Source organism: Chaetodon auriga, chromosome 15, assembly GCF_051107435.1.
Source record: "Chaetodon auriga isolate fChaAug3 chromosome 15, fChaAug3.hap1, whole genome shotgun sequence".
NCBI classification, from domain to species: domain Eukaryota; kingdom Metazoa; phylum Chordata; class Actinopteri; order Chaetodontiformes; family Chaetodontidae; genus Chaetodon; species Chaetodon auriga.
In genome coordinates this window covers 12,108,318-12,121,082 of record NC_135088.1, presented here as the reverse complement: position 1 = coordinate 12,121,082, position 12,765 = coordinate 12,108,318, and the positions used below count along the sequence as shown (strand labels likewise).

Sequence of the window (12,765 nt, the reverse complement as noted above, 5' to 3'; positions counted from 1 at the left end):
AAAAAATATGCTAAGCCTGCTTGCATGGTGCTAATGTTAATATAACACTGAATATTTACAGATCAGCTGCTCCCTTGGGAAGCAGTGGCACTCATGCATGGAGCGTCAAGAGCGTTGCATTCCTGGAATGTAAACCCATGTTGCATAGAAACATGTTTCAGCATATTGCTGGTGCTTCCACTCTTATTTGAAATGCTCATTTTTAGCACATTACAACTAGCACTGATGTCATCTTTCCTTGTTTCTTCCTCTCATGACTTTGACATCATTGTTCAACTATCAGAAGAACATGCAAGCATGGATAAAAGCTCAGGGTTATACGGTTCAGACCGATCAGACAATTTGGATCCAGTTCTCAATGGTTCCAGTTCTTGGTTCCCATCCCTAAACAAGAAATAGGAATGTGAAAAGTAAAACTGGAAAGAGAAGAACACTGCGCCCGAAAGAGGTTAGTCTTATCCCTTGTAAGACCATCTTTACCCTGTAATTCAGACTATGGATTTATTGTCAAGTGTGCCATGTTGCTAATGAGTGCTGTATTTTAGCTGAAATCTCTCCAAGTTTAGTTGCCAAGTTTACACCAAATAGCAATTAAAAAAGAATCAGGAGCCTTTTATAAAAAACCTGGTATATGAAACTCACATTGAGGATATCATAGCTTCCTGCTGTCACCATCTTCTTTGACGAGACCATAGCAGTCCTGGGGTCAATGCTGAACTTCCCGTCCTCATTACCATCAATGATGCTGTAGGTGATGTTGCCATTGGCTCCGAGGTCCCGGTCATAAGCAAAGACACGGTAGACCGGTTCACCACGTTTGTTGCGGTCTCGTTCAGTCAAGCTGATGCGGTAGGTGACCTCAGGGAAGGTGGGCGGGTTATCGTTCTCGTCCTCAATATGAACCATGACCCACACAGTAGACTGGCGGGTGGTCACTGGGCCGTCTATAACAGTTACCTGAGGAAAACACACAAGTGTACGAGCGCAGAAACAAAAGAACACATATCAGGAAGTCTTAGAGATGCATCATTGTGTCTTGGACATGTTTTGTTCTATGTGTGGGATTTTATTTGTGCATACATTTATTAACATCTTAAATCTTGGCTCTGACTGTTGTGCAGAGCACAGGACCACGTGTTGCTGAGCTCACGAGAAATCTCTTTGTATTATTGATCCCCTGGAGGCAGAGGCAGAGGTCTGATCACTGATCAATTGGATCAGATCAGGGTGAACACCACTGCTGCCAGCCTGACTGCTCACTAGACTATTAATTACAAACAGGCAGCATAGACTGGCAGGCAGAGCAGTGGGTGGCATGCATGGACTGGCATTCCTATTGAAATCTCAGGACAGGACAAGACAGGACAGGACAGGATGGGACGATGCAACAACAAAGACTTCTCTGACCCCAGTTTAAACTGCCTGTGGGTGTGACTGTTTAAGTGTATCATGCTGTTAGATGCAAGCTTCTTTATACAACTTTTGCTGCTTTCATTTTGTGGTGTGTTGTCACACAGTACGCTGGGTTCTTATTAAGTACTGGAGCTGAACAAATCTGTACAAAGAGTTATTGAGTCTAGACAAGTCAATTGGCAATACAGAAACAAAACACCGAGCTACAGTACTGTGGGTCAACTGTGGGTTATTTCATTCCATTTTGAAGAAGAGCAAAGTGCTTGTAGATTCAGCAGCATTTAATAAGTTGTAAGAAAAGTCTGGGGAGGTAGAAGTTTGCTCATGTCTCTAAAGTAGAGAATCTCTGATTATCAGGTTCATCTGCATGCAGAGCAGCAGGAGCAACAGAAATGGTAATCACAGAGCTATCTGTATGCCCAGTGTCTGCGCTTATCAAATGCTGGGCAGACCAACTCCTCCCGTCCGTGTTCTCATCCTGAGTAGAGAAGATAACCAATGATGAATGATTACATTTAGAAAATCCTAAACCTGGGGCCCAAAACTACAACCATTCATCACAGTTTATGGATCCTTGAGGGCCTGCCAGGGTTGTCCTCTACCCTGTCTCTGTTAATAGTGGGCTGTGGCAGGTGGCATGGCCAGATAAACAATAATACCATGAGCAGTGTTCAGGTTTTTCTGTACCTCTAGAAAGTGCTCTGCCTGTTGTTCTCTGTCCAGTTTCCTCGCGGTTGTTGTGATTAGCCCTAGAAAATTGTAAAAGAGCAACTTTAGATTACACAAACACAGATGTGAAGATGGTTGATAAAGACCTGAAATTGCAGTTTGTGTCTCCTCATCAGTTAGTGTGAATACAACTTCTCGAAAATGTTCAGCTTGGTGACCATCCTATGCCAAGATGATGTCCTGTCTATGTGGAAGGTAATGAGCAAAGTAGCCAGTTTCTCTGTTGCTGGCTGCAAGAACCAACATACCAACACATCTTTATCTTCTACTCCCACCATCACAGGAGATGCAGTTGATTAACTTTATTTTTGATGGAAAAGTGACGTATATGTCTCCACAACAACAGGACATGCACATTGAAATGCACACAGTGCACGCATTTTGACATTACTCCATCGAACCGCTCAATGAGGGCCAGTAATGCTACAAGTTGTACAAAGGATCAACACTGGCTGTCCATGACCCAACTTGATTAAGCTTGACTAACTTTGTACTAGCATGTTGCACAAATAATGTAGCTAATCCCACAGACTGGGAGTGATGTTGAAGTGATGTAATATTGAAACATTGAGTCAACAGTGAGCCTCGTTTGAAGCCAACCAAATAATATGAGGAGTAGGTTTGATGCTGGTAACTGTTCATGTTGCTTTTGTGTGTTTATACTGCACAGCTAGCTCAGGTAGCATTAGCTTTGTTGTTACGCGAAGCCTGTTCTGTCCCAGGATCCTTGTCGGTAGGTGTGCATGTGTTGCTGCTGTATGTAAATTTACTTCATAGATGTGAAGTAACAATATGGCAATGTATGAAAAAGAAATGATTAAACTGCAAGAATTAATTTGCTTGGAAACATTGTGGAACTTTGATCAGCACCCAGCAGCTAGCTTGCTCAAGTCATACAAGCTGTCATGTTCGTGGCCCACTGGGGCTGAGGCAAATACAGATCCATGCTCAAACACGGGCAGTGGTGAAGTTTTTATTTTATTCTTATTTGTGATATTCATGGTAGAACTGCAGCCAGCTGGAAGCTAAAGTCACTGACAGAGCTGACGTGAAACACTATGAGCAGTGCTGGCTCAGGCCTGCATGAGCTGACCAATCAAAGCACGCTGGGCTTTTTGGGAGGGGGGCCTTAAGGAGGACTGGAGCTACAACGGAGCATTTCAGACAGAGAAGCAGTGCTGCAGCAATGGACACTGGAAAAAAAAATGTTTTTTGAATATTAAAGGATGTAAATCTATTGCAGTAGACACCTAAAATAAAAGTGTGATCCTGAAAACAAGCACAATATGACCTCTTTAAAGCTAAATCAGAAAGTTTTCCACTTAAAAATGAGTGTGTGTGAACACTCACACACACTCATATCGCTGAAAAAATAGAGCCTGCAGCCTTGGCAGAGAGGATGGCATTTGGCACATGTTCATATGGCACTTTGTAGCAGAGGGTCACTCAGCAGCATGGCACCAGGACAGAGAGAAAGGAGTGAGGCTATTGATAATAGCTTTGATCGAACCGGATTATTCACATGATGGTTAGACGGTTTGAAAAACTGCACTGGAGATCACAGACAACGATGGACACATTGTCCCCCGTTGTTTTTTGTTCTTTCTTTTTATTTCAGTGTTTTCTTATTTTTTTTTTGGTTTGCTTGCTAGCCCACTGTCATTGTAAAAAGACTGCATGCACACACACACACACACACACACACACACACACACACACACACACAGAGTTTGTGCCAATCAATCAATAATTTGTGGGTTCAGTCAGTAAAAACTTTAGTTGTTTAGAGTTAAACAGGCTCTCCAGACATTATTTGGGCTAGAAGGGAAACAAGGGAGAAAAATGCAGGCACTAATCCATAAGAAGCTTTACCCATTATATGACAGTTTTACAATATTGTAAGCCGATTTTTATTTTCCAGGAGAAATGAATGTTTTGATCACATTCCTTGTATAATATAAAACATCTCACAAGAGCCTCCAAACACACTGAAATGGGTACATTTGTCATAACCTGGATCTAGTTTACATACAAATACAAATGCACAGCAAAAAATGCAATATGATTATTTTGTTGTTTTAGAAAGAATATATCTGCCTGCTGCAGCGTTCTTATTTTCATTCACAAAGTACTCAACATGCACGTGCAAATAAAGACATCCATACACACACGGGTCCATGCACAAATAACAAAATATATTCATATTGAAATTATTTCTGTGCAGATTTCTATGTGCAGTGATTATACTGAATGTGCTTGAATCGCGATAATGTGTTTGTTTCAGTGTAATGAAGCGTTGCAGTGAAGTAGGATTATTTTGGATGTTTAAATAATGTGCAGTCAACACTCAGTGGATAGACTAATGGTGCACGCACACTCACACTCACACACTCTCGTGCTTGCGCATATCACAGTGTCACCTTGAGCTTGCTACGCAGGCTAACTTCAATTAAGCAAATTAGGAGTAAATCTAGAGCAGCGGTCACAAGCAGGAGAGAGGAGAGAGACTGGAGGGGGGAGGGGGGAGGGGGGCTTGTTCAGCAGAACACAGAACGAGTAACAACTCTGATAAAAATCAATGATCTACAGCTAGCTGCACATCTACAGTCGGACAAGCCTCTGTTCTAATTGGACAGGAGGAAAAAAGAATTAAAAATTCCCACCCACACTTTCACACAAAGTGCATGTAATGGTGCAGTGGCCTGTTTCAAGTCTTTAGCCTTCTTCTCTTTCCTTTACAAAACTGTCAATTCATAGCCTACTTCTCAGCCATGTAAGGGGAATAGCTTTGATTCACTTTCTAACTGGGGCAAGAGTAAAAATAAAAACTTAAGATTTCAAAATCCCTACTTTTCCTTGTTGATCATCAATATTGACCGAAACATGTGCAGTTGATCTGTTAATATCCTGGTACGACAAAACCAATACAATCCAATAGTGGGTTGTTAAAAAAAGGTCACAGAGCGACCGTGATTCCATGACGGCACTCGGCAAACATGCATGCTTTTATAAGAAGCACTCCATCTAACACCCTGTGTCAACACTTATCTGTTCTGTTTTCACCCCCAAAGGAGGTAGGCTTCACTCACACACCCGGAGACAAACAGACAGCACTGTAAGCTGTCACAGCACATTCACACACTTTGCACTCATTCAAAGTTTAGCTTCAATACATTTTGGGAATTGTTGCAGTACCTCAGACCCATCAAACTGACACTTCCAGAGTGAACTTGAAAAATGCATTACTTTGAACCACCCCAAACCTAGTTTTGAAAAACAATTTGAAACTTGAAGGCGTTTGCGAGCAGCTCAGGTCATAGTGTGGCTGACAGCTGCTTCATGAAAGCAAATCAATCAGCTGGGTTTTGTTTATACATCTATCCAATGAAATCACTCTGGTACATGGAAAGTTTTTGACTCAGTAAACAGTGAGGAGTGATTCATATTGAACGCAACTCCGAATCATGCATTTCTCATTACCAAACTAACAGACTGGCAAAGTCAGTCATTGTGAGCCTTGTGCTAATTATGTATTCAAATTCAAACCTCGTAATTGTGCCTTTCTACAACTGCAGAATGCGGAATATCTACACATACACCAAAAAAGAAATCCACAATTTCCACATTATTTATTGGGATTCAATAAGCTGGTGGAAGCCAACCTGAAGAGTGGCCTCCGAGAGGAAGATTGCATGAAACATTAAAAACCAATCGCTCAGCACTGCAGTGAGAGTTCATTTATCACAGCGTAAACAAGATGGTCATCAATATGAGTTCTCTTGTAAAGAACTAATGAGTAGCAGATAACAAAATAATGTGGCTCTTTGACAGAGTCAGACAGCAGGGCTCAGATGGCTCAAAACTCTCCCCTGTGACACACATACACACACAGACACACACGCAAATGGCTTTTATACAGCTGTGAGATGTGTGTTGAGGTTCACACAGAGACATGAACACATGTACTCCACAGAGCAGCATCATCTTCATCGACTCATTGCAATAGAACTGCCCTCTCTAACACACTGCTGTAACCAATTAATCAATTGATTAAATTGCCACAAAAAATCTCTCTCTCTCTCTCTCTCTCTCTCTCTCTCTCTCTCTCTCTCTCTCTCTGTCACACACACACACATACAAGGTGTGATTTTACAGCTATATTAATGACACAGATGCATTAACACACACAGTGATTGATTATTACAGCTAAGAGATATATGACCTGACTCTTACACACTTTACTTTCAAAGGGTCAAGTTTACATCTGTCTGTAAACAGTATCTCTCAAATGGGATCAATATTAGTTTTTTAACCCTGCCATAGTCCACTTCCCTACATATCGTCAATACTGTATATCCATGATGGTGTAATGCATAAGAGCATATTCATGCTATAGACCTGGGCTGCCCAAGGTGGGGCCAGCAGGCCAAAGTTGGCCCTTCATAAGTTTTTGATTTGAGCGGCCAGATGTTTCTAGTAAAAAAACAAAAAGTACAATATAAATCGCTGTTTATGCTGCTTTATTTTTTGTGCAGTACATATACTCTTTATATATTTAGGACATCTAATTAAAAAGTTTGGGCACCCTTGCTGTAGAGGAAAAAGCAAGAGAAATGGAAATACCCAACAACAAAGAGAGTGAACATGCAACAGCACATCGTTCGCAACGTCCTTCTATCATAAGCTTGACAACTGGCAGGCTGTGTGCTACGTATAGGCCATTGATTTTTGGTAAGTACATTGATATTTCTGTGAATCAGAATACAGGTCCCTGGAAAAGCTGAAATATCCCTTTTGTTGTTTACTGAAACACTCATAACTTAAACTAGGGCAGAGACAGAATAGACTTCACAATTTTCTTTTTCCTCAGGATTTGAATAAAACATTACACCTCGTCAATAATTCTTTAATGAAAGCTTCAAGCTAAGCTTGTTCTGAGAATGCATAGAGCCTTGATTTCAAGCTTGGCAGCCAAAACTGAAACACATCAGAATTTATTTGCTTGAAAATGCTTGTATTCTGTGGAGATACAATCTTGGAATTTTCCAAACGAAGACATTTTGTCGATAAATCAGTGTTACTTGAAAAATAAAAGGAGATTTTAAAATGTTTTCAAGAAACTGTGAAAAGTATGGCACCAAGCCAGCTCTGACAGCGATCCTGTCTTTTGCACAGGGCCGAAAAGACTTTGGAAATGAGGATCTGGCATAGTGTTGTGAGATGATGTTCAGTTCTCAGGCTGCAGCTATAAATCATCTTTTGTGAGCCTGTTAAAAAAGTGCATTAGGAATTCAACAGTGTGAATGTTTAAAAAAAAGATTTTACAAGCACATAAAATTCACAGATGTGTAGAAAAGATTTGTGGTTCTAGAAACATTTTGAGAACATCTAAATAAAATATATGTACAAATGCTCTCAGGTTATACAAAAAGTCTTGAAAAAGGAGACTTTTGTAAACATCTAGGCACTGATTAAAAGCAGGAAACGGCTGAATTTAAGCTCAAAGTTTCACCATTGGGTCCTAAATTTAAAGGGGAGCACCACCCATCAAAGCCTGTTTACAGCATACTGCATATGTGGAAAAAGTCAGACCTCCCAAATCAAACTGTCGGTGGTTGAGTTGCATTGTGGGTAATGCAGCCACCACTTTGACAAGGACGAGGAATGTGTGGAATAAAAAAGACAATAACTCTGCTTCTGCTGCATCGATTTTGATACTTTTTGTGAGTCCGACAATGTTATACTGTAGGAGTGCAATGCTAAATTGGAAATACACTCACAATTTATGATGTCATCTTTACAGCCCAGTCCATCCAGACACTACCTACAGACTACTGCATAAAATAAAAGGCAAGTTTTACCACCCAGTTAGGCTATATTCACAGAAACAGGTGGCCATTTTTGCATAGGTACATTAAAGTAAACCTGGTCAGGACAGGAACAGGGTGCAAACTTAACCCTTTTTTGCACTTTTTTGCTGATTCACAGGCTTTAATTCGTCATGCGGTATGTTCCTACAAGCTGGAGGCATGAGGCAATGTGCAACCACAGGTTGTCCGAGCATCACCTCACAAGCTCCGACCTTTTGCCATCTCCAGCTTTCATTTTCCCCTTTTAATAACCATCTTAGAAAAGCATGTTTTTATTCATGTTACTATATATAACCAATTTGGACGTTCTTCAGGGAACAAAAGTAATGGGAAAGAAAATTGCTTTGACTGTACATTCCTTCATGATTAGAAGATATTCACCCACACACTGGCTTAATAAAAAACGAACTACACTAATTTCCTCAAGTACGTTGTAAAGAGCTTTCGCCCCTAAAGAAGACTGGAAGCAATATTCAGTTAAGAGTGCTGTGACGATTGTCTGGGCGGCTCATCGGTGTCCTAGATGTTTGACTGTGTGGGCACAAAAGTCTTTTTAATTTGTTGTGTGGGAACCAAAGGCTTTAACTGAATGAACGTGGAGTAGGAGGTGCATGATGAAAGAACATTTCAGTCATTTCAGAAGCATGTAAACATATGAACACAAAAAAACTGGTGGAATAATTCGTTGTTTAAAAGGATATATTACAAATTACGTTATTACTCTACCACATGATACTGCCAAGTACGTTAGCGAGGCATTTAAGTGAATGAATCAATGTGAGTCTCACCTGTTTTTGGGTTGATAGAGAAGAAGTTCTGCGGGTTGCCAGCAGTGATGCGATAACTCAGACGGCTGGGCGTGGCGGTGAGGTCAGGGTCCTGCGCCTGGATACGGATGACTGACACATCCTTTGGAGAGTTCTCCATGACGACAGGGTGGTAGATAGGATCCGAGGTGAGGGGAGCATTATCATTGACATCTTCTACCTGAGGGAGAGAGAGGGGAGAAATGAAGGAGAGGAAAACGGAGAGATAAAGAGGAGGGAGGGAGAGAAGGTAGAATTGGACAAGTAAGAGGAACAAACAGTGTTGTTTGTACCTGTAACAGTTTATGTGCAATGGATCCGAATTGGCAAAACGTGTTGATCAAACCTTCTAAATCAGCATGCATGGTAATATTGCATTGTAGTGAGGAAACTCCATCTGCAGATTTTAGTATCTTTGTTAATCAACGGTTCATGAAGTGCAGCGTGGCCTGGGTGCGAGTTGATCCATTATCAATCACAAAATGGAAATTTATTCACCAGAAAATGTCATAGATGTCACACTTTAAATGCACTGCAAATTAATTTCCCCTCTTACGGCATAGATCTAGAATATTTATGGCAAACAGAGCCTTGATTGAGTGTTTGCTGGGAGGCAACAGAGAGCCAAGACGGTTCAGCCGCTGAATGAGGAGCACCTTTGCCTGATTAATCTCTCTATTTTTGTCTGTGATGAAGAGGCTCGGAGTAAAGCACCCGAACACACCAAGACACCTGAATATCCAGAAGCCAGGAAAGGCTGTTTGTTGTTTTACACTCTGCTGAACTTCTCCCCAAAGGGTAAGCATCGTCAGAGCAGTGATGTTTGTATTTCAGTGTTTAGACAGTGGATTACTTAGCGCCAAATAAAACAAAAGCTGAAGCAGAGAATTCCCTCCAGTCTGTATCTCTTGCTTACAGACTGAGCTTTGCTAAAGTTATCCACTGCACTGAGCACCGTCAGCATTTTAGAGAGTAACACACTGATTGTTGAGGCTCATACTGTTACTTTGAATGTAACACTAAACTAAACCTAGCCTGCAGGTGCATGTTTGCAAGCTGCATACGAGAGAATTGAGCACTGCATAAGCAAATATGGCACGTATACTAAAAATGGGGCAAAAGATGGATTTGGGACAAATTCCCTGCCTTGAAGTTACAAAAAATTACCTAAATATATTAAAGGAACATTATGTAACTATAATTGTTCCTCACAGAACACCTTTTCTTGCACTATGTAACTTGGGTTCAGCAGCAATCAGCAGCTAGATGTTTTTTGTTTTCTGGTCCTCCGGCTGCTCTGCCTTAACTCTCTGTGATTTATGGAGTTTTACTGGTGGACAGGTAGCTTTATGTGCTGCTAACTGCGACTAACTGTTGCTGCTGTGAGCTGTACAGCTTGCTGACCGCACAGGAGCTTTGGACCCCCGGGAAGAGGAGGTTTCAGGTTTCATATCAATTTCCTCTGTATCAGGCTTCTTGTGCATGTTTCATTCAATATGAGTATCGGTGTGGGTGTGTGGGTACCTGAATGAAGACCTCAATAGATGCTGACAGGGGTGTAACCCCTCTGTCTGTAGCATAGACTGTAAGCCAGTAGGAGTCCTTGGTCTCACAGTCCAGGATACCAGCAGTGTAAATCACCCCTGTTGAAGCCGAGAGAACGATTTATGCAGTTATTCATTGTGCACTTCTATCAGGTGTGTGTGTGTGTGTGTGTGTGTGTGTGTGTGTGTGTGTGTGTGTGTGTGTAAAGGGGCAGTTTGGGTGTCATCAGCAGAATACATCCCTGAAAGATCTCATGGGGAAAGACTTTGAATACCAAGTTTCCGGAGGCAAAGACACAAATTCAGAGTAAACTTTGTGTCCTGGCTGCACTGACATTCACAGGCATTAGTGGCGCCGCTGTAGTCACCTTCAATGTTTCAGCTTCTCTACAGCTAATCACAGCTGACCAAACTGCTCCCGCTGCAATTCGCTGTGTGCTAAACGTACCCTGAACTGCCCTACACCAATAAAGACGCACACACAGACACTCAGACACTCACACACATTGACTGGCGTGTGTTTAGTGGCCTTAAGGAAGATGAGTAGCTGACAGCTTTGGTGACCTCTTGAGGAACAAAGGGAACGCTCACAATGGATGACACATGGGTGAATTTTTTTTTTTTTTTTTTTTCATGACACACATGCGTGAGTTCACACTCTAGATTTTAGGGTTCATTCATGTAATTTCCAAACACTGCCAAAAGCACTGAAGCCAGGATGGTGCAAGGTCATGAGTGACACGTGCAGTTTATTTAAACAAGGAAATCTCACGTCGGGATCAAAAATAACATATGCATCTAATCGCATCACTTCTATCAACACGGTTCTTACAAAGTGAGCAGGTGATGCATTTTCTGTTCAAAGCACACAAACTCTCCTCATTAAATCACAGAACTTTCAAAAAGCCAGCATGAGTTTGTTGTTTCAACTAACTTAAAGGAATTCAGTCAGAGCGAAGGCAGACACACACAGACAGAATGTGGCCAATGCTTGCAGAGTCTGTGCATCTGTGCTTGAGTACACAAGCAATTAACCCCAAGAAGACACTCGACAGAGCTGAGACTGTGACGTGTGAGCAAGTGTATATTTACTCTGGCTCTTTCATGCTATTTTCTGCTGTCACACTTTTTCTAATTAAGGACTGGTGAATTTGATGGTTCATGCTCTTCTCTGCAAAGACCTACAATGTGTTACCATTAATTTAGGATTGGAAGTGTTAAGAGCAGTCTTTGGTGTTGGTTCGCCGTATTGTTCCAGACGAGCTCCTTGTCAAGCCAAATTTATATTAATGAAGCCTTAGTTTTCATATTCAGACCACATTGTTGCCAAGGCAACACGCTGTTGCTATACTGTGTTACACATGGGCAAAGTAGTAAGATAAGTAAACATCAGTGTCTGGGTATTTTTTACTCTTTTTGCATTGTTTTTACTCCAACACATTCTTATCCAAAGCTGTGCTTTTCCAGCCGTGCAGCACAAATAGAAGACCAAATCGAGGCTTCCTTTAATTTGACAAAAATAAATAAAGGTCTATATCCGTGACTCCTGGGAGGCAGAGAGAGCCAAGATGGTTCAGCCCAGCCTTCAGGCCCCTGGGGTAAACATACTCTGTGCCTCTCCGGCTTGATTCAGTGCCTAACCTCGGCCACCCTATTAAAAACATTTTGCTGGATATCATCTCAACAATCAGAAAAAATATGTTGCTGTTCAGTGAAAATCCTCTAACCAGAGAGCTTGAGCCCAAGTACCACGTCAGAGATCATTTCTGGATGTATTATTAAAATATCACATTAGTATTCTTCTTAAAAAAAAAAAAAAGTCCAAAATTGATCCTTTGTTGGGGCTGCCAGAAAATGAACTTGATTTGCAGACAGTAGATGTCTGCTGCTGCCTAACATGGCCTTCCACTACAAACCCCACATGCCCAGGTTACAGCCATACAAGCATACAAATCAGTGACCAGAGGTGTGACCGTGTTGCTTTTTTTTCCTGCGCTTGAGCCAGTCTTGTTGCAGCCTCTTCGGCCGCATATCCAGGGTGTTACCTTATCACCAGACAGTGTGTGAAAATGTCAGATTATGACTAAGCAGCTGCCAGGGCATGCACAATGCATAGTAAAAGTGTACGCTGAAACACATCCTTGCTCTGTCGTCCTTGACCATGTCCTTTTCAAAGCACATCTCATCTCTGTCAGATAGCTTGACAGAGAGAGAGACGAGGAAAACAGAGCTGGCTGTTTCAAAAGCTCTTTGAACTTTTAAGACCGACAGGCACTATTCAGTGAATTCAATATAAATCTGACTTGACAGCATTCATTCTCACCATAAATAACACGCTTCACAGAGTGAACAAAAAAAACTGAAGGGTCATATAGGGCATATTTTCTAATCTAGAAGCTCACA

At 41.5% G+C, this 12,765-nt stretch overlaps 1 protein-coding gene across 1 annotated transcript in view; it reads right to left on the bottom strand.

The window, feature by feature from the left end:
- Nucleotides 1-12,765, bottom strand: part of fat3b (FAT atypical cadherin 3b) — a 64,308-nt gene that overhangs the window by 42,818 nt on the left and 8,725 nt on the right. The window contains exons 5-8 of the mRNA XM_076751038.1: nt 10,343-10,461; nt 8,801-8,999; nt 2,101-2,162; nt 643-957 (exon numbers count right to left, since the gene is read on the bottom strand). Coding sequence (XP_076607153.1) covers nt 643-957; nt 2,101-2,162; nt 8,801-8,999; nt 10,343-10,461 — 695 coding nt within the window. The remainder of the gene's footprint in view (nt 1-642; nt 958-2,100; nt 2,163-8,800; nt 9,000-10,342; nt 10,462-12,765) is intronic.